General features: G+C 41.9%; 2 protein-coding genes across 2 annotated transcripts in view; both read right to left on the reverse strand.

Moving 5' to 3' along the window:
* Positions 1-796: 796 nt before the first annotated feature.
* LOC114027361 (SCAN domain-containing protein 1-like) lies at positions 797-1,387 on the reverse strand. The gene has a single exon (XM_027841352.1). It carries the CDS (start codon positions 1,385-1,387, stop codon positions 947-949), a length of 441 nt encoding a protein of 146 aa, XP_027697153.1. The 3' UTR covers positions 797-946.
* A 6,571-nt stretch (positions 1,388-7,958) lies between these two features.
* The window catches only part of CELA3B (chymotrypsin like elastase family member 3B), a 40,090-nt gene continuing 24,986 nt past the window's right edge, over positions 7,959-23,062 (reverse strand). Inside the window, exon 9 of the mRNA XM_027841400.1 lies at positions 7,959-8,237. Coding sequence (XP_027697201.1) covers positions 7,959-8,237 — 279 coding nt within the window. The remainder of the gene's footprint in view (positions 8,238-23,062) is intronic.

The following is a 23,062-nucleotide window of genomic DNA, read 5'->3' on the forward strand; positions in this document are numbered from 1 at the left end:
AAGGGAGATAATAAATAATTGTAAAGTGCATAGCATAGTACCTAGTACATAGTAAGCACTATTTAAATATTCACTATTTTTGCTAGCTCTTACAGGACCCCTTCCAGAGGAAGGCATCACTTTGAAATGTAATTAACGTATAACAAAATTTTGGTGCTTGATAAGGTGGAACAGAAATTAAGAATGCCCATCCTGCCTGGCCTCTCCTGCCTTCCAACACTTCCCAGTAAAGAGACCAGGATTGCAATGGTCCCCATTACTTATCTAAAAGATATAGTGCCAGAGGGAAGGTCACCAGATGGAAATATTCAGGCCTGATTAAGATAACTTGGTTCCTAGAGTAGCACCCAACCTGGGCTCCTTAAATCCCACCTTCTACAAGTTTTCCCCAACCCCTCCTAATTCTAATGCAGTCTCCCTCTTAATTATCTCCTATTTTATCCTGTAAGTAGCTGGCTTTTTGTAATTGTTTACATGCTGTCTCCCATTGTTAGACTGTAAGCTCCTGGTGTGCAGGGACTGTCTTTTGCCTCTATTTTTTAAATTTTTATTGCCAGTGCTTAGCATATGGGTAGGTGCTTAATAAATATTTATTGACTGACTGGGTAAAATTAAGAAAACGGTCTAGACCATTTTATCTCTCCCAACTCAAAGTAGCAATAGAGTCCTAATCTTTAGCCTACCCACTCCACCACCCAGTATTACTTCACCTTTCCCAAAGCAGTAAGCACCTACCCAGACAATCACCACAATACCAAGTCTTACTCAAAACCGAATTTTAATATGGTGTCTGAAATCCAAGAAAAGGTGCATTCAGCAACTTTTTAAAAAACCTCAAACGATCCAAAAAAAGCATCAAATAGTAGCTCAAATCCACCTCACGCTGGCATCAGCAAGGACCTGGCCCATTTCTTGACAGCATTGTGCACTTTCCGTGGGAGGCATCTTACCCAGTGATTCGAACATCTGTCTTCTTTTCCTGGATTAAGGGTCGGAGTTCCTCAGGCAAGATGGCCCGGAACTGTTCCTGCACAAGCAATTCTATAATCTGCTCCTTTGTGTGAACCGCTGGGTCCAGCCACCTTCGGGAGAGCTCTCGGAGATGCTGAAGCAGCTGACGGGGTCCAGCGGCATCCTTGTAACGGAAGCGTCTAAACCTCTGTTGAAAGTTATCCTCTTGCACCCCGTCATGCTGGAGGTTCTCAGGGTTGGAGGTGTTCTCCTGCTCCTGGGTGCAATCTTCCTCTGTGTTCACCACCTGGGGCTCAGCTCCTTCCAGTGGAGCCCAGGGGGATGCAGCCATCGGCACTGGCATCTCTAGCTTCTCAGTCGTCACCACACGGGGAGATAGTGCCCCAGTCTCTAAGGCACACCTTGCTCCCTCCATTCAAGAACCAAGGAAAGAGAAAGTCCCTGAAGCCTATTGAGAGGCAATAAGGAAAACAGAGTTAGCTGAATATACCAGAGCAGAAATCCACCCAATTTTCCTGGAGTTGGCCCCACCCCCTCACTCCATTAACTTCCCTAATTTGAAAAAAAAAAATCCCATTAAAGCCCTAGGGAATTCTATTCTTTTTTCTTTCCTTGGGCTGGCCTCCTTTTAATAAAATCTCCTTAAAACCAAGAAATTCTACTTCCAGAATCACAGGCACTCAGAGTTGGCCCTTTGGGGCCCGTTGGCTTTGCGGCCATCCAGACTAATCCATACAAGAAAGGGATCCTCTTCTTATGCTTTCTCTAACAGTTTTCAGAAAACCAAGAAATGAGCTTCCTCTGAGCTTGAAAGGTATAGAGAGCCTGGAGATATGATGTTCGGGCTATGATGGCAGATAATGTATGGCACAGTGGATAGAGTTCTAGACGCTAGTCAGGAAGACCCTGAGTTCCAAACTAGCCTCAAACATTAGATGTGTGACCCTGGGCAAGTCACTGAACCTCTATCTGCCTCAGTTTCCTCAACTGTGAAATAGGGCTAATACCAGCAACTACTTCCCAGGGTTATTGTGAGGCTCACATGAGATTTGTAAAGTGCTTAGCACAGTGCCTGGTAGGAGCTTAAAAGTTCATTCACTTCCTTTCTCTCACTATATAGAAAGTGCATAAGGTATCCCAATATTTCATATCCTTCCCCTCATTTCTCTGCCCCATCCTTCTCCAGCACAGTAAGGGTCTGGGACAGCTGCCAGATGGAGAGCTCTCCAAGACACTCACAAGACTAGTCTCAGAGAGGAAGGCAGTGATGAGGAGTTTTTTGGCCATTATCACCACCAAGGTCTAAACCTTTCATTGGAAAGGAAGAAGCATCCAACCCATAATGGCAGAGGAAAGAAAGTTTCTGTTTTCCTCCATACCTTCCAGATCTTTACCTAGTCATCAGAAACATAGCCCTCAAGAATAAGTAGTTGGAAAAAGGGATGAGAGGGTGGCCAAGTATAGGAATGAGTGCAGACATCTCCCCCAAACCCTCCCAGTCTCTGCCCAAACCAAGGGAAACTTAGGGCAACAGGGGCAAAGAAGAGATCAGTGAGATCCTGCTGCCCCGCCCCCAGCTTCCTCTATTTACCCCAAGAATCCACCAAGTTTTGTCAGACTCGAATGCTCACACAGTCAGGCTACTGTCAATACCATGTCATTGAACCCCAATATAACCTTAACAAAAGGTTTCCCACCTCCAAGCTTCTCCAGGGTTTGGGGGAATCCTGCCTTTAGAAATCAAATTAAAAAACCTACAAAAAGATTACCTAGTTCCAGACTTCCACTAGACCTGTGAGTTCTTGAGAATCCTGGATCTGTAGCTCGGTCCTCCAGGACTGGGGAGGAGAGAATGTAGTGGAGCAGAGTAGAAGAAGTTCCAGGTTAGGTGTCTTCCTCTCCACCCAAGCATGGAGGGGATGGGGAGAGAGAAGCACCTCCCAGGAGAGGGGGAGGAAGGGGAAGGGGCACCCAGGGGGTTGGGAGATAAGAACTGGAATAAAGAATTGATCATTTGGACCTGGGAGCTTTCGCATAACAAAGACTTTCCCCGAAGCACTCCCAGTCCCTGGCGGGGAGGGGGATGGGAAGGGGAGAAACGGCTGAGTTTGTTCATTTGTTTTTATAGTACCCACTTAACTGAGTGAAAGAAAGAGGCTTGGAGAAGGAACTTTCTCTAGATAATTAGGAGTGGCTATCAATAGTAAAAATAGCCAGTTTTTTACTCTATTTATTATTATTTACTTTACACAAATTTGCTCATTTAAGCTTCTGGATGCCTCCAGTAACTTAGAAGGAGCCTAAGACATAACTCAGTATGTCCAAAATTGAAATAATACAGTTACCCCTTTTACATTTCGATTTTCCCAAAAAAAGTTTTCTATATATCAAGGGTCGGCATAAGAAATTAAAAGGGAATTTCTTGGGAGTTTCGAGGAAGACACAGACAACATGCAAAAGCCAACAGACGACACAGAAAAAGTTTAGAAACTCAGAAATGCATAAAATGTGTGTATAGCATTGTATGATATCAGCATCCTAAAGAAGAAAAAGAAAAAGCTCATATTTCCTCGATACAAAGGAACGGCCAAAAACATTTATGGGATTTTCCAGATCTCAGGGGTGCCATGCCCATAAGCCCCCTCGATGTGGAGGGATAACTGTAGTTTTCCTAAAGAAACAGGTCTGACTATGTCATCTGCCTCAGTTTCTCCTGTCTGTATCTTGTTTGTTCATAGCTGTTTGCATCTTGTCTCCCCTATTGGTCTGCAGTTCCATGAGAACAGGGATTGTCTTTGTCTCCTTCCCTCCCTCCCTTAGCACAGTGCCTAGTATATAGAAGGTACTTAATAAATGCTAGTTTATTGACTGATGGACTGACCCCATCTCTCCAAGGACACCAACTCTGGAAAGTCATCCAGGTTCACAACTGTGGAGCCGGTTTTCTATTCTTCCCTCTCCTTCACCTGGGGCCTATATATCCAATCATTTGCCAAGTCTTGTTAATTCTACTCCCTAATCATAGCTTGTATCTCTTTTGTTCCCTCTGAATATCTAGCACCAGTCCCTTTTGTTGTTGTTAGATGCCTTCAACGAGGAAAAAAAGAACACCAAGATCAGCTACCACATTGATGGTCAATTATTTAACTTGAAAAGGCTACAAGCCAAGACTAAAATGGAGAAAGAGGTGATGCTCGACTTTTTGTTCGAACATGATTATGCACTCCATGCAGCCTCTGAGTCTAAGATGCAATGAAGTATGGATTGGTTCTCTGCTGCTTGTGCTAATTTGGGCCTACTAATTAAGAACAAGAAAACACAGGTTTTCTGTCAGCCAGTTGAACACACTGTACCTTGACTCCAACATTGTGATGTCATTTTGGTCCTCTTTGAGAATGAAGGACAACAACCAATTGGTCTGAATTTTAGTCCCCAAATACCCATTCTACAGAATGTAGACTACTATATTCACAGAATGTCTTTACATGAATAAAACAAAATACGTAGGATCACAGAGGAAACCAGTTGTGTTGAAATATAGTTTATCAAAATATGAAAAAATAAAATGGAGACCCCAAGTCAACAAACATGTACCAGGTACTGTGCTAAGAAAGCCTTGGAGGTGCAAAGAATACTTAAAAAACAGTTCCTGACCTCAAGGAGCTCAGAATCGAATGGAGGAGATGCCATAGGGTCATGTACAAACAAGATATATGCAGGATAAATTTGAGATAATCAATGAGGACAGGCACTAGCATTAAAGGGGGCTAAGAAAAGCTTCTTGTAGAAGGTGGGGTCTTAGGTGAGACTTGAAGGAAGCCAGGGGAGCAAGGAGACAGAGATGAGGAAACAGAGTGTTCCAGGCATGGGGGGTGGAGGGGGAGGGGGGACAACTGGGGAAAATACCTGGAGCCAGGAGATGGAGTTTCTGGTTGGAGGAAGAGCCAAGAGATCAATGGTCCCTGGGTCACAGAGGGTATGAAAGGGAATGAGGTGGAAGAAGATTGAAAAAGTAGGAAAGGCCCAGATTAAGAACTCCTCTTATCAACCCAATCTCTATACAACTATCTCCCTAAATCACAGATCTGAATTGGGTCATTCCCTTCCAAAAATCTTCAACCAAGCCTTTTAAATCCCTTCCCGGGCTGTTGACAGGACCACCTACCACAAATCACAACTGCTTTGGATTGTTGACAGGATCACCTACCACATATCACAATTGCTTCATCAATAATTATTTAATGTTATTTCTAAGGCACTCCCTTCTAATCTGGTTGTTTCCCCTATAGGATATCCCATCTCAACATTCCAAGCCTTTACAAAGGCTGGCCCAAGTATGGAAAGCACTCTCCCCTCAGAATCCCTAAGGAGTCATTCAAAGCAAGGTTCTGGTACCTTTTCTGATTCCCCCAAATCATCAACCAACAAACATTTATTAAAGCACTTACTATGCACCCAGGTACAATCCTCTCTTCTTTAAATTACTATGTAATCCAGAAGTAATTTAGTAGAATGGATAGAGGGGCTAGCTTTCCGAGCCTAGCCTCCGACTCCCAAGAGAGCCGTGTGACCCCAGGCTAGTCAATTAACCTCTCCCCAGCAACTCTTAGACTTCCAAAGAGCTGCATATGAGAGCAGAGGTGGAGGTCTCCTACCAACCAGGAAGAAATCAGAAGGCCCCCAAAGTGGAAGGATTTATTTCCTCCTCCGGTTTGTCTCTCTTAGCCAAGGTATTATTGTTCTTTGTTACTTAAAAGCTATAAGAGAGGAAGTATTTCAAATACAATTTTAGGGTCATGAAGTAGGCTGCTCTCTGAATCACGGCAAGGCTGAGCTTTTCATAATCTTTTGAGAAGAAAAAACAAAAATCAAAGGAAGGTGGTACGAAGTTAGGAGACTGATCAATCAGTCCTTGAGGCTTAGCAGCCATTGGTTAAGGGTTTGGTCCATGCAGAGAAAAGCCTTACATATTATCATATCATCAGAAGAACTGATTATATTTTAAATTCCCTAGGAAAAGACAAATTTCCTTCCTTATTCTTTCAGGGTAGCTATGTCTGGCTTCCCCAGGGCCCTTTGCAAGTCGAATCAAGCTCTCTGGTAACTTTCCTCCCCCCAAGCAGTTGGAAAGTACCTACCAGGAACACAATTTGTACTTAATAGAATGCTTTGTGACATTTCTGGTTTGTCATGTAAAGGTCCTCTGACCTTCCCAGCCTTCCTACACCTTTCGCTTTCTTTTGTCTCCAAGAACTCTTATCAGAGACACCAGCCAACTTGTAGTTCCTCAAATATAGGGAAGCTACATCTCCCAGCTCCTTGCTGTCACCCTGGCTGGTCCCCAAGCCTGGAATATTTTCCATCTTACTTTCCTTGGCATATTTGAAGATTCAGCTCAAATCCCACCTTCTACATGAGGCTGTTTTCCAGTTCCCCCAGCTGCTAATATTTCCCCTCAGAGACTACCTTCCTTCTACTCGGTATATATATTTTATGTGCTGGTTATTTACATGTTGTCTCCATTAGAATGAAAGCTCCTTGAGGGCAGGAATTGGCTTTTTGCCCTTTTTAAAATATGCTCAGTGTTTTTCATAGTGCCTGGCATTTACTATGAAATTAATGGTTGTGGATTGAATTTAACATAAATATCAATCAGAGTCAATCAACCATTTATTAAGTGCCTACTAGCTGCCATGGGGACTGGCCAGGGGCTCCCCCCAGACATGAGATCAGCCCTGAAGCAAGTCAGGGGAAGTCAAAGTTTAAGAGGCAGAGCATAAAGCATGGGTTGGAGGCAGTGCAAAGTCACGGAGGTGGGAGATTGGAGTGTGGTAGATAACAAAATGCAAGAGGGCGAGTGTTCCCAGAAGGTAGAGTCAAATATAAGAAGACTGGAAAGGCAGGCTAGGGCCAGGTTGTGAAGGGTTTTAAAAGTCAAGCATTTGATCCTAGGAAAATAGGAAAAGTCAGGTGACATGGCAAGACCTGTTTTAGGAAAATCCCTTTGAAAATGCATCAAATCACCAAGTAGGTAATATATCATTGATGCAGGATTGGAAGGGACTTAGTCCAACCTCTTCCATATTCTAGATGAGAAAACTGAGGCCCATTCAGTCATTCAATTCATTCAATAAACATTTATTAAGCATCTACTATGTGCTAGGCATTGTGCAAAATTCTGAGGAGTTAAAAAAAAAAAGAGGTCCAGAGAAGTGAGATGATTTGTCTAAGATTTCCCTGAATAGTCCAGTTAGGGGACACTTTTAGAAAGTTCGTTGCATACACATTGTCCTCCAGTGAAGTCCAGCTCCATCACAGCGACCAGCTGTGAGGTCTGGAAAGGGGAGAGGGCTATCATTACTTGGGCTGGTAGGGCTGGAAGGCAATATAAGAAAGGGGGACCAAAGCTGGGCCTCCCTCCCCACCCCTAAATCACATCGTAGATCTACAGCTGGAAGTGCCCGGTACAGAGTAGATGCTTAATACATTTTTATTAATTATTGATTATTGGCTGGAACCTCAGAAGTCACCTAATCCAACTCCAAACCCCAACCCCCCTCCCCAGTTTTAGAGATATAGAAACAAGGCCCCAGAGAGGACTTGAATTTCTAGGGTCATGGTCTTAGATGTTATTGAGATCTTAGTTATTTACAAAGCCCACATGGGATTCAAACTGATCTCCAAGTTCGTCGGTCTAGAACCAGAAAGAACCACAGGTACCTTCCCGTTAGAGAAGAGGCCTGAGGGGCGGGGTGAAGTGACTAGCCCTAGGTCACACAGCTAACCAGGGATCTTCTAGACTTCCAGGTCAGGGGGCCGTGCACTCCCCCAGGGTCATGGGGGAGGGGAGCGGGTTGGAGTGGGGGCGGCACAGAGCTGTAAAGCAGTGATCTTGGATGAGACCCTCCCCGCAGAATACAATGTAATTAAATGACTCGTCCAAGGTGACGTGCAATTAGAGAGCGAATGAGAAGTAAGATAGGAATTCACGCCCTCGGACTCCGGAGCTGGAACCTTTCCACTGAACTGCAGTAGGCAGGGATCCGCAGGGAGGGAGGAGCTTCTCCAGAGTCGCACACCGAGCCCGGAGACTCCCGGGAGGGGAAGGAGAGGGGAGTACAAGCAGTCAGTCTGCTGATACCTTCCTGGGAGTGAGTGGAGGGGTCTCGGCCACAGCAGGCACCGAGAGGACGGGGAAGGGTAAGGGGAGTAGTTTTCTCTCTAAGCCGGAATTCCCGAGAGCAACTCTGAGCTGGAAGTCGAGTCTAATAATTGGGGAAAGGGTGGGGGGTGACCCCTCGGACCTATGACTCAGCCATTGGCGAAGTTTCTTGATTTTAACTCTTGTGGACTCCCAGGATTGGCTTTACGAAGCAAAGGGGGCCTTGCCTGGGACATTAATCAATCAATTAATCAGTCAAACGAATAAACATTTATTAATCGCTCACTATATGCCAGGCACTGTGCCAAGCGCTGGGTAGACTCGTGGGGTCTCCTGGGTGTAAGTTCTGAAGAGGTGAGCTCTCTTCACCAGGAACTCCCTATACTAAAGGATTTAGATCGGGTAAAAACAGAAACACAAACAAAATATCCCAGAGGCGGTAGGGATCCTTTAAAGACTTTGGAGTAAGAGAGTGATAGGTGATTTAAGAGAATCGATTTGGCAGCTGTGTGGAAGATAGAATGGATGAGGGAGAGATTGGGAAGCAAGAAAGCAAATTAGGAAAGAGCTCTATGATGGACAGAGAGACAAATTCAAGAGATATTTCAGAGGTAAGATGAACAAGACGATAGGGTGCTGGAAGGAGTAGAAAAACGTCAGGATAACTAGGAAGTTGTGAACCTGGATGACTGGGACAAAGATGGTGCCCCCTACAGAAATGGGGAATTTTGGAGGAAGGATGTATTTGGGTGGTGGGGGTGGGGGAGAGAGATTATAAATTCTGGGATGGGGTTGCTGAGTTTAAAAGGCCTGCCAAACATCCAGGTGGAAATGCCCAACAGGTAGTTGGTGAGAGATGACACTTCAGGAGAGAGAGTTGAGCTAGCTAGATGGATGGATTTTGGAATCTTCTTCATAGAGAGGAAAAATTAGTTCTTGAGAGCAGATGAGACACCAAGTGGGGGAGAAAAGGAGGCTCAGAACAGAATCTTGGGGATGCACTATTTAGTAGGCAGGATGGTGATACAGCAAAGGAGACTGAGAAGGGGCAATTCAAGAGGTAGGAGGAGAAGGCAATGTGACAATCATAGAAACATTCATGCAGCATTTTACATTGTAAAAAGCATTTTTTGTATTTATGACCCCATTGGATCCTCTCAATAGGAAGAACCTCATTCCCATTTTACAGTTGAGAAAACAACGGCTCATAGTTTATGGGTCTCTTTCCATGACCCTGTTTTATCTCTTAGGCTTTGCTATTAGGCTTACACTCATGTATCTAGCCCTGGAAAGTATCTCAGAAACTATTGAGTTCAATCCTCTCATTTCACAGATGGACAAACTGAGGCCTAGAGAGGTTAGTGACTTGCCTGAGATCTTATAGGTAATAAGCGTCAGAATCAGGATCTGAACACAGGTCCTTGGATTGCTCTTTCCACTATACAATGCAGCCCAATGGTCAATGAGTGGATGTTGATTTTGAAAGAAAAAAATAAATGAAGATCAAGGTGGTCAATAAGTGGTAAATTCAGCCCTTTCTTTAGAGGTGAGGTTGAAGGCGTGGTGAACCCATTTCTACTGGAGGAAATGTGGGGCAATGAAAAGAGAGAGGATTGAGTTAGGCATCATCTGACCCCAGCTCTGCCACTTACTACCCTGAGCAAGTAAATTAACCTCTCTGGGCTTCAGTTTTCTCATCGGTAAAATTTTGGGATTAGATTAGATGACCTTGAAGGTCACCCACCTGGTTAAGCACCTAAAGACATTAGATTGGAAGCTCCTTGAGGGCAAGGACTGTCTTTTGCCTCTTTTTGTAGCCCCAGAGTTTGGCAAAATACCTGGCACATAGTAGGCACTTAATAAATGTTTTCTGTTGTTCTATTGGTTTTTTTTTTCTGTCGTGTCCAACCTTTCTTGAGCCCATTTGGGGTTTTCTTGGCAAAGATACTGGAGTGGTTTGCCATTTCCTTCTCCAGCTCATTTTACAGATGAGGAACTAGAGCAAATGATTAAGTGACTCGCCCAGGGTCATACAGCTAGTAAGTGTGTGAGGCTGGATTTGAACTCAGGTCTTTCTGACTCCAGGTTCAGCACTATCCCCTGTACCACCTAGCTGCCCTAATAAATGTTTATTGAATTAAATTGAAACCCTCTGCTGACCCCCAGTGGTCATATGGTGTCAGAGCACTATTCCTAAGCAAGTGTGAACCCTGGCGCAAACTCCTTTTTAGGCCAGAACTCCACGCAAAGCCAGATGCTACCCGAGGAAGCCCTAGCTTCAGCTCTCCTGTCCATTGGTCTAACTCTGAGTACCTCAACAGAATTACCTTTGGAACATTCTGATCAATTCCAGTGAAAGATTTGCATGGGGATTCAAACAGGTCCTGAACAGCTATCAATTCATTCAACATTTGTTAAATGTCTAATGCATGCAGGGCACAATGGGCTATATGAATTTGTACTGCAATATGTCAGAGCTAGGAGGGAGCTTAGAACACAATATGTAGGAATTAGAAATAGGCTTAGTAACAGTATCAGAGCTGGGAGGAAGTTTAGAGCAAAGAATGTCAGAGCTGGAATGGTCTTAGTTTGGAATATTGAATGTCAAAGCTGAAACCCCAAATGAAGACTAAATAATGAAATCCTAAATAATAAGCAGGTCAAAGAACAAATCAGAGAAACAATAATTAAATGAAAGAAAATGATGAAATAAATATCTGCATTTCTGGAATTCAGCTAAAGCACTTCACAGGAGAAAAATCAGATCTCTTACAAACATACATTAACAAAACAAAACAAAAGGAGGGGCTTAATTAATAATATTCATTTAAAAATTTAGAAATCCAACAAATGAACAAACCTAAAGAAAGCACAAAAATGAGGTATTGACAATTAGAGGAGAAATAGTGAGAAAAAAAGACCATAAAATGATAAATAAAATTAAAGGTTTTTTAAAAAAACTAACAAAATGATAAAGCTTTACTTAACCTGATCAAAACAAAGAGAGCAGAAAATGAAGTCAATAAAATAGCAAATGAACAAAGGAAAATCATAACAAAACCAGAAGAAATAAAAAATTTGTTAGAATCTACTATGCACACTCATGTGCTAATCAGAGAACACAAATGAAATAGAGAAATAACTTTCAGAATATAATGTACCAGTCTTCTCTGACTCTTTGTGACCCCTGCCCTGAGCACTGAGGGACCCAGAGGGATGGCTATGACAGAGTCTCTGCCCTCAGGGACACAACTCACAGACTCTCAGAAATGGAAAAGACCTCAGAGGCCATCTAGACCAGCCAATACCTGGATAAGGATCTCCCCTACAATGCACCCAATAAATGCTTATACAGCCTTTGCTCAATGATTTCTACTGAAATGAAACCTATTACCTCCCAAGGGCATCCCCTTCCACTTTGGGACAGCTCTAATTGTTAGTGGTGCATACCCTCTGGGCTCCCACCTCCAGCTTATATGCACAGGCTGGGTCCCCAGATGAATGATTGCTACTACTCTCAAGATTCTAGGGGTAACCTTGTGGGGAGCTTTTCTTCTAGTCGTGTAATTCACAAGTCCCACCAGTGCACGTCCCCTTAACAATCAGCCAGTATACTCATGTCCCAGTAAAGGCATCTTTACTCAAATGGCATAGCAGTAACAGTACTCAAAAAGAATTTACCCAAAACATCCTCTCCTGCAACTACACATAGAGTCTGTGGTGTAGGGAAGAATGGGCACAAACTTACATACACTGATAGTGAGGCATACATATAGGGAACATACATAGTCAAGGCAATACATGACTTTGGAACTTTAAGGCCTTGGTATCCTTTCTTTTGCTAGAGCAGAAATTCTAAACCTGGTATCTGTAATTTTTAAAAAAATATTTTGATTACATATTTCAATTTTATCTGTATCATTGGTGATATTATGTATTTTATTTCATTCATTTAAAAAGAGTATTCAGAGGAGGCTTCACCAAACTGCCAAAGGGGTTCATGACACAGAAAAAGGTTGAGAACCCCTGGTCTAGAGGGTGCACATGAAGTTTGCTCTAGGGCATGATGTGGGTAATGGATGAGTTGCTCGGGTATCAGCTGGGCAGGTTTCTTGCAGGGCAAGGGATCTCAGCTGGCTGGGTCAGTCAGCTTCTAGGCTGGCTCCCTATCCATCAGGTTTAATAGTCTGTGGCACAGTGGGAGTTACATTGCTCTTTTCAAGTCTAGTGCAACAGGGAGCTTTTTGGGGGCGTGGGCAATGCCCTTTAACCTCCAATTGGCAGAGGCTTCTCCTATTTGGCTCCCTCAGAATACCAGTCCTGGCACTTGTCACCTCCAGGCAGAGGTGATGGGAAAGGTCTTTCTCCTCCTATTCAACAACTCTTCTTGGTGCAAAGGGAGATTTCCTTCAGTTTTGGACTCCACTTTTATTTATGATGATCAACCAAGCTAAACTTCCCAGATTCCCATTGGGTCTTATGCAAATGAGTGACTGGGGACAAAATTATAGTGGCAGTTTCTGCCCTAGGACAGGTTCATTGTCTCTCCTTGGCCTCATCATTTGTATTCGGGCTATTCCAACCTCTGACCCTGGCTAAGATATTGAGGGCTTTCTACCTGAAAGGGCCTCATCTTTACATTTCAACGTCTCTGCCTTTCAACCTTATTTAAGTCTAATTTGGGGACACCCTTCCTTTGGGTGAACTTTTGCAAAAATTTAATTGAAAATAAAGAAGTAACCTTGGTAAGTGCTTGGTAAATGCTTGTTGAATTGAAGGAACTTCGACTTATAAATGTTTATTCAGCATCTGTTGTGTGCAGAGTGAAGTGCTAGCACGCTAAAGGGAGACAGAAGGATTAGATAAGACTCTAGCCTCATCCGCAATCAAATCTAAAGAGGACACTGAGTTCCAGTAAAATGCCGTGAGTTGGAATGAGAAAGGGACACCATGACCAGCCAGGAAATCAAGGAAGACTTCCTGGAGGGACGTTGACCTACTTTGAAGTCCTGGGCCCTCTTGGAGATCTCTTCAGCACCCATTGATTCAGTTACCATCTCCATGCAGTGATTCTCAGATCTACATATCCATCCCTCACCTCTTTCCTCAGCTGCAGTTCTGTGTCACCTACTGTCTTTTGGACATTTTGAATGGGATGTCCCATAAGTTTCTCAAACGAGACATGTCCAAAACAAAACTCCTCATCTCTCCATCCCCCTAACCCTCCCTCTTTCCCAACTTTTCTGTCTCTGTTGAGGGCATCAGCATTCTCCCAGTCACCCAGCCTCACACTCTCTGGGTCATCCTGGACTCGTCTCTCAAACTTACCCCAGAGATCTAATATGTTGTCCAATATTGCCGGCTCTGCCTTCAGGATACCTCTCCTCTCGTGCCATTCTATGTCAAGCCTTCATTCCCTCTCACCCGGACTATTGCAATGACTTCCTTATTGTTCTTCCTGCCCCAAGTCTCTCCCTACTCCAATCCATTGTCTCCTCAGTGGCAAAAGTGATCTTCCCGAGTGCGGGTCTGACCGTGTCATCCTTCTACCCAATAAACTCCAATGGCTTCCCACCACCTTCAGAAGCAAATGGAAATCCCTCTCTTTGGCATTTCAAGGCCTTCACAATCTGGCCCCTTGTTACCTTTCCAGTCTCTCTCTCTTCCCCTCCTGCCATGAACTCCATGATGCAGCTGTACTCGCCTCCCTGTTTACTATTCCACTCACAGGACCCTCCATCCCCAGGCTCGTTGCGTTTGCCTCACCTGTCCCCCGTGACTAGAAGGGTCTCTTTTCTTCTCTCTACTGCATAATTTTGTAGCTTCCTTCAAAAATCACAGGTTGGAGCAGCTAGGTGGTGCAACAGCTAGAACACTGGCCCTGGAGTTAGGAGGACTTCCTAACTTCAGTCCTGGCACTCTCTCCACTGCATCCCCTACTTGCCCAACAATGCGCTACTGAGCCTTATTTTCCTTTCTAATATTGACTATTCTTACCTTTTGTTATTATTAATAATAAAACATCACTTCACAATTTGTAAAGAGCTTTACACATGTTATCTCATTTGATCCTCCCAACAACCCTTGGAGGGAAGTGCTACTATAATCCCCATTTTACAGATGAGGAAATTGGGGCACAGAGAAATTAAATGAATATCTGAGGCAGAATTTGAACTCAGGTCTTCCTGATTTCAAACCTTACTCTCTCCATCCTGTGACGTAACTGTCAATTTGTAGGGCATAAGGTGAAACTCTAGGATTATTTTGATTTGCATTTCTTATTTTTCATATGGGATTTGAAGCTTTCTTTCATATGGTTAATGGTTTGTAATTCTTTTGAGAACTCTTTGTTCATATCTCTTGACCACTTACTTACCTATTGGGGAATGGTTTTTGGTTCCATATCTCTATCTGTCTGTATCTGTTAGATACATCCAACAGATCTGTTAGCTGTTTATGTTGGACACCAGGGTGTAGGGTGTGTTCAGGGAAGACTAGTACCGCCGATGCTGTTTGTACAGCCCTTTAAAGTCACCTGATTCACCCAACTCTCCCATGTGGCTCCAAGAAGCTGTAGCACGCACAGAGGCCACACACAGCACACTGTTTTGGCAGACAATCTAAACCAGGTTGAGGGTAACTGAGGGGTCTCAAACCCTTCAGTGAGTTGGGGGGGGCAGTGTCTGCCCCAAGCACGTGGAATAGGCAGGTGAGAACAATTTGTCCCAATGCCTATGAAGGCAGCTGAAGCAGGCACTGTGGAGCACTTAGTGCTTGGTTAGACATCAAAAATGCTAAGGTCATCCGTTGCATCCCAGGCCATGGCCAGTTGTCCTGATTTTTGTCTTGCCAGTGGACTCTGATGCCTGAAAAAGAGAGAGTGAGGCCGACCGCTTCATGCACCTCTGCTTCACTTAAATCTAATTTATGCATGAATCAGAAGACATCACCCATATCGTTTTATCCTTTTTACCTACCTCAAAGTCCTGTGGTGACAGGCAAGTGACAAAGTAGCAGCTATGGATACACTGGGAACTGTAGTCACAGCCCTGCATACAGGCAGCCCAGGCCATAATGTTGTCTTCTCACTGTACTGAAGCAGCAGTGGGATTTGGTAGCCCTCTGGCTGTTTGAGCACCCTTTTAATTTTTAATTTTAATTTTTTTTACTATGAATCTTTTTTATTTTATTAATTTGTTTTTAGTTTTCAACATTCACTTCCATAAGCTTTTGAATTTTAAATTTTCTGCCCCTCCTTCCTTGCCTCCCTCCCCAAGATGGTGTGCAATCTGATACTGGGTGAGCACCCTTTTCAAAGGACTGCACAGCTCACCTTCTGGCATGAGGAAAGGGTTAAAAAAGGTGCCCTAAAAATTATCTGCTTCACCCAACCCTGGCCTGTTTACTGCAGGAGGAAGGTATCTCACCCTGCAGGTTGAAACACACAAAAAAATGTACAAACTTTTGCAAAAATGATTCCACTCACCATTGGTACATGGAATGTGTGCACACTTAGAGACAACCCAAAATCCAGTAGACCTGAAAGACAACAGTTCTTGTTGCAAGAGAATTCAGCAGGTATCACATCCACATAGGAGCCCTAAGTGAAACAAGCCTGGCAAATGAAGGCCAGCTTACCGAAGTCAGAGCTGGGTACATATTTTTCTGGAGTGGCCCCCTGTGAAGCTGGTATAGGTTTTGCAATCAAACCTAATCTAGTCAACAAGCTTGTATGCCTGTCAAAGGAGTGAATGACAGTCTCATGACAATGCAATTGCCACTTGTAGGAAAATGTCACACTACCGTCATCAGTGCCTATACTCCCACCATGATGAATCCTGAAGAGGTCAAAGAAAAATTTTATGAAGACCTGGGGACCCTCATCATCAATGTACCAAAGGAGGACAAGTTTGGAATCTGGGTGACTTTAATGGAAGAGTAGGCACAGACTACCAGACATGTCAGGGAGTCCTTGGGAGGAATACAGTCAGAAACAGCAACAGCAATGATCATTTACTACTGAAGACTTGTGCATCTCATGACCTTCTCATCACCAGCACTGTCTTCTGTTTATCTAAATACAAAAACTTTGTGGATACCCCCTAGCAGCAAACATTGCCATTTAATAGACTATGTCATTGCAAGGAAAAGAGACAGACAGAATGTGAGAGTGATGAAGGTGATGTGTGGTGCATTTCGACTCCTCAATGCTGATGGAGCCGCATTGATCAGTGCTAAGGACACGATCTTGGAGAGACGTCCTGAATACTTCCATAGTGCTCTCCAATAGAACATCATTAATCAATGCTAAAGTCATTGACCATAAACCTCAAGTTGAAGTCAGTCCCTCTCTAGCCAAACTTCCAACTGAAGAAGTTTTGAATGCTATTAGGCTCCGCTCATGTGGCAAAGTGCCTGGTGCTTGATTCTATCCCAGTTGAGATTTACAAGGCAGTGGGTCCACTGCTCCTACAAAAGCTGACTGAAATTTTCCAGGTTATATGGCAAGAGGAGGTTATCCCCCAGGAGTTCAAGGATGCTCCCATTGTCCCATTTCTATAAAGGTAAAGGGAACATATTGTTCTGTGACAATCATGGGGGAAGGGGGAAGGGGGGTGGGGAGGGATCTCTCTCTTAGTCATTGCTGGCAAAATTCTTACCAGAGTCTTTCTTAATAGGTTGATCTTTCACCTAGAAGATAGTCATCTACCTAAGAGCCAGTGTGGCTTCAGAAAGGGCTGAGGAATGGTCAATATGGTGTTTGCTGCCTGACAACTCTAGGAGAAATGCCAGGAGCAGAACAGAGGTCCGTACACAATGATCATCTGATCAAGAACCTTGATACTGTCAGTCTTAAGGGCTTGTGGAAAATTATGGCAAAATTTAGTTTCCTGGAGAAGTTCATCAGTATTGTACATCAGTTTCATGGGAGCATGCTTGCATGGGTTCTGGATAATGGAAGATGCTCCTGTGCTGTTTTAGTTACCAGTGGAATGAAGCAGGGCCATGGGCTTGCTCCCATGCTTTTTAGCATGATGTTTTCAGCAATGTTGTCATACACCTTCAATGGCATCAATGTTAGCTACCATACTGATGGTAAATTATTTAACTTGAAAAGACTACAAGCCAAGACTAACATGAAGGGAGAGTTGGTGCATAATTTTTTGTTTACGGATTGTGCACTCAATGCAGCCTCTGAAGCTGAGATGCAACAAAGTGCGGATTGATTTTCTGCTGCTTGTGTTAATTTTGGCCTAACGATGAACATCAAGAAACATGGGATTTTCCACCAGTCAGCACCATACCATCCATACATGGAACCATCAATTATAGCAAATGGAGAATTTTTGAATACCATATAATGTCCACATAGATGATGAGGTTGACGCACATTGCCAGAGCTAGTTCAGTGTTTGGGTGGCTCTGAAAGAAAGTCTGAGAGAGAGGAGAGAACTGAAGGTCTACAGAGCCATTGTGCTGACCTCGTTGTTGTATGCCTATGAAACCTGGACAGTCTACCTGCACCATGCCAGGAAATTGAATCACTTCCATTTAAATTGCCTTAGGAAGATTCTGAAGATCACCTGGTAAAATAAGGTACAAGACACTGAGGTCCTTTCTCAAGCTAAACTGCCAAGTATTCAAACTCTACTGCAACTCCAATGGGTTGGCCACATTGTTCAAATGCCAAACATACCTTTGCTTAAAACGCTATTTTATGGAGAACTAATACAAAGGCAAGCGCTCACACAGAGGTCAGAAGAAGTGATACAAGGACACTCTCAAGGTCTCTCTGAAGAACTCTGGAATCAATTTTGTGACATGGAAGACACTAATAAAGGGTGGCTCATCATGGCCCACATCAGAGAAGGTGCTGTGTTTTATGAGAGAAGCAGAATTGCAGTAGCTCAAAAGAAACTTGAGATGTACAAATTTAGAGACATCTCCACTCCAAAGGTTCACGTGGGCTATTTGTGCTCAGTCTGTGATGGAGTCTTTCAAGCTCGTAAGCAACAGTCGGACTCACTGTACCTTAACTCCCACACAGGGATGTCATTTTGGTCCTTTTCCAGAACAAAAGACAACCAACCAACCAACCATGTTAGGCTGGATACCAAATCTTTATCTGAGAAATCTGATACAAGAACTTTTTCCTATTCCACTGCTTTCTTTCTTAAAGTTCAGTCATTTTAATTGTGTAGAAGTTTTTCAGCTTCACATGTAATGAAAGTTCTTAATTTCATCTTTTGTCAAATCTCTTGTTTGGTTAGGAATATGTCTCCTATCCATGGCTATGAGAGGTATATTATCTGTTTCTCTTCTAATTTTTTTTATAGTATGCATTTAGAGTGTATTGTGGAATATAGCCTAAGGTATTGGTCTAAGCCTAATTTCTGCCAGACTGACTCCTAGTTTTCCCAGCAATTTTTTTCAATATAGAGTTCATTCATAGGTAGTTCACGTCTTCTGGTTTCTCAAACATTGAGTTACTGAGTTCTATTGTTTATGATTCTTTCTTGTCTAATCTGCTGTAGTGACTTATCTATTTTTTAACCAATACCAAATGGTTTTGATTACTATTGCTTTTATAATATAATTTCAGGTCTAGAAGTTCTACTCCTTTATCCCTACCTCTTTTTCATTATTTCCCTTGATATTATAGAGCTTTTATTTCTCCAAATGAATTTTATTTTTATTCAATCAAGTTGTAGTAAGTATCCCTTTGATAGTTCGATTGTTATAGCATTTAATGAAATTTGATATTATTGTCATTTTTATTATATTGGCACAGCCTAGACATAAACACTAAATACACCTCTAGCTATTTAAGTTATTCTTTATTCTTTTTTTTTTTCTTTTTGGCGAAGCAATCAGGGTTAAGTGACTTGCTCAGGGTCACACAGCTAGTAAGTGTCAAGTGTCTGAGGCTAGATTTGAACTCAGGTCCTTCTGACTCCAAGGCTGGAGCTCTATCCACTGAACCACCTAGCTGTCCCTGTTCTTTATTTTCTTTCTTTCTTTTTTTTTTGCTGTTCTTTATTTTCTAAAGGAACACTTTGTAATTGAATCAATGAAAGTATTTTGTGTGCTTTGATTAATTGATCCTCAAGTTTTTTTTTTTTTTTTGTTTTTTTTTGCATTTTATAATTATTTTGAATAGTACTTTCCTATTTATTTTTGCCTCTGGGATTTTTTTGTTATTACATAGAAATGCTGTTAATTGATATCATTTTGCTTGCCATCTCCGTGTGTGGATGAAGGGTGGGAAGAAGGGAGAAAATTTGAAACTCATAATTTAAAAAGAAAATAATGTGAAAATATAGAAATACAATGCATTTTGTGGGTTTTTTGTAAATTGCAACTTTGCTGAAGCTATTGATTGTCTTTATTGATTCCCTAGGATTTTCTAAGTACCATGTCACCAGTAAATAGAGATAATTTTATTTCCTCTTTACCTATCTTTAAATTTTTAATTTCTTTCTATTATATTATTGCTATAGTTAACATTTCTAGAAATATATCAGATTATTATCTGATCATCTTTGATTTGATCAAAGATTTTATTTGATTGATTTGTGAGCATCTTTGTTTTATTCTTGTCCTTATTGGGAAAGTTTCTAGTGCATCCCCATTGCATATGATGCTTGCCTTTGGTTTTAAGGAGATGCTTTTTAAAAAAGCGTTTAATAATATTTTTTTTCCAATTACATGTAAAGATAGTTTTCAACATTTATTTTTGTAAAATTTTGGGTTCCAAACTTTTCTTCCTCATTCCTCCCTCCCCAAGACAGGAAACAATCTGATATAGGTTAGGAGACACTTTTTATGATATTAAAAAAAATACCTCTATGGTTATATTTTATAAGGCATTTTGTTTGTTTGTTTTTAGCATTAGTGTTGTACTTTGTCAGAAGCTTCTTCTGACTATATGGTGATAATCATGAGGTTTTAGATGTTTTTGTTTTTAATATGACTATTATAATATGAATAATATTAATAATATTTAATATGATTAATTATGTCTTCCTAATGTTGAACCATCCCTGCTGCCCTAATATAAATCCAATTTGGTCATAAAGAATGGTTTCTTGAATGTGTTGCTGTGGTCTGACAGGATTTTTAAAAAATTAATTAATATTCATTAATGATATTGGTCTATAGTTCTGTGCTTTATACTTCCCTGGTGTAGGTATTAGGTCTATATTTGTCCCATAAAAGGAGTCTGGTAAAGTTTTTTCTTTCTTCTTTTTTAAGCAGTTGGGATTAAGTGACTTGCCCAGGGTCACACAGCTAGTAAGTGTCAAGTGTTTGGTCTGAGGCCAGATTTGAATTCAGGTCCTCCTGACTTCAGGGTCGGTGCTCTATCCACTGTGCCACCTAGCTGCCCCAAGTACTTTTTTTCTTAAGGAAAAATGTGTGTAGTAATTAGTACTAATTGTTCTTTAAAAGTTTGATAGAGAGGGGGTGGAGCCAAGATGGCAGAGATAAAGCAGTGACTTGCTTGAGCTCTCCCCCAAATCCCTCCAAATACCTGTAAAAAATGACTCTAAACAAATTCTAGAGCAACAGAACTCACAAAAAGACAGAGTGAAACAAATTTCCAGCCCAAGACAGCCTGGATGGTTGGCAGGAAAGGTCTGTTGCACCAGTCGGGGAGAGGAGCACAGTTCAGTATGTGCTGCACAGGCAAAGACGAGGCCAGAGCAAACCTGGAGCAGGCCTCAGAGAACTGAATCACAGGCAACTGTGATGGTTTCCAGACTTTTCAACCCACAAATGACAAAGACAACTTGGAAGGTCAGTGGGAAAGGTCTATTGGACCTTTGAGAGAGGAGCAGCCCTGGCCCTAGCACAGCCTTGGGGTGGCGGTCACACCAGCATCAGCTCTCGGTGCACAAATGGTGGGGGGATGGAGTGGCTGATCAGAGGGGGATTGCAAGGATCTCTTTGCTGGTGCTGAGGCAGGATTCTCTTGCTTTCACCTTGGCTGGATCTGGGTCCAGTCCTGGGTGGTGGTCCTGGGGCAAGGAGGAGCACTGGTGTGGTGGAGCTTGTGATGGTGGTGGAGAGGGAATCCTCCTCACAGTTCCAAGGCAGAAAAGAGCATTTGTGGTTACTTATAGACCAGAGCACAGGTCAGGAAAGGAGTAAACACCTCTCCTTTGATCATACCACCTTGGAAGAACTGAAAATTTAAAGGTCTCTAGAAGTATCTCTGAAAACAGCTACACAAAACCCCCAAAGCTTGGGACAGTACACCCTCCACTGGAAGCAGAGTCCTCCCTTAACAATGAGTTAAAAAGTCAAATAATTGTCTGGGAACATGAGCAAACAGAGGAAAAAAACTCAGACTATAGAATCTTACTTTAGTGACAAAGAAGATCAAAACACACAACCAGAAGAAGATAACAAAGTCAAAGCTCCTACATCCAAAGCCTACAAGAAAATTATGAATTGATGTCAGGCCATGGAAGAGCTCAAAAAGGATTTTGAAAAGCAAGTAAGGGAAGTAGAAGAAAACTTGGGAAGAGAAATGAGAGTGATGCAAGAAAATCATGATAAATGAGTCAACAGCTTGGTAAAGAAGACCCAAAAAAATAATGAAGAAAATAACACCTTAAAAAATAGACTAATCCAAATGGCAAAAGAGGTCAAAAAAGCCAATGAGGAGAAGAAGGCCTTAAAAAGCAGAATTGGCCAAATGGAAAAGGAGGTCCAAAAGCTCACAGAAGAAAATAATTCCTTAAAAAGTTTGATAGAATTCTTCCATGATTACACCAGGAGTAGTATTTTTTTCCTTTGATAGCTCCTTTAAGCCAGTTTTTCTTTCTTTTTCTGAGATTGGCTTATTCAAAATCTCTATTTGATCTTTTGTTAGTTTGAGTATTTTACATTTTTTATTTATTTAATATTTTATTCCCCCTCAATTACATGTAAAAACAGTTTCTAATATTCATCTTTTAAAATTTTGAGTTCCAAATTCCCTTTCTCCCTTCCTAGCCTCCCCACTCATTGAGAAAGCAAGCACTTAGATATAGGTTATACCTGCGCAGCCATGCAAAACATATTCCTATATTAATTATGTCGTGAAAGAAAACAGACCAAAAACAAACAAATGAACAAAACAAGAAAAATATAGAATGTTTTGAAAAGTATGCTTCTATCTGCATTCAGACTCTTCAGTTTATTCTCTGGAGATGGATAACATTTTTCATCACAAGTCCTTCAGAATCATTGTATTGCTGAGAATAGCTGGGTCATCCACAGTTGATCATTATACAATATTGCTGTTACTGTGTACGATGTTCTCCTGGTTCTCCTCACTTCACTTTGCATCACTTCATATAACTCTTTCCAAGTTTTTCTGAGAGCATCCTGTGCAATAATATTCCATAGCATAATAGTATTCCATCATAATCATATACTATAACTTGGTCAGCAGTTCCCCAATTGATAGGCATCCCCTCAATTTCCAATTCTTTGACACTGCTGAGGGACCTGCTATAAATATTTTTGTACACATAGGTCCTTTTCTTTTTCATTTTTTCATCTCTTTGGGACACAGACCTAGTAGTAGTGTTGCTGGGTCAAAGAGTATGCACAGTTTTAGAGCCCTATGTGAAAGATGATGTCTAGGCTCTTTTTTTTTATTGTGGCTTTCTGGTAGTCCAATAATTCTTACATTATCTCTCCTTGATCTGTTTTGCAGGTCAGTTGTTTTTCCAATGAGATATTTCATATTTTCTTCTACATTTTCATTCTTTTGACTTTGTTTTGTTGCTTCTTGATGTCTCATGGAGTTGTTAGCTTCCATTTGTCTGATTCTAATTGTTAGAGTATTATTTTCTTCAATGAGTATTTGTATCTCCTTTTACATTTGGCCAGTTCTTTTTTTTAAGGTGTTCTTCTTCAGTGGATTTTTGTGCC

Source organism: Vombatus ursinus, unplaced genomic scaffold, assembly GCF_900497805.2.
Source record: "Vombatus ursinus unplaced genomic scaffold, bare-nosed wombat genome assembly UNPS02014859.1, whole genome shotgun sequence".
Taxonomy (NCBI): domain Eukaryota; kingdom Metazoa; phylum Chordata; class Mammalia; order Diprotodontia; family Vombatidae; genus Vombatus; species Vombatus ursinus.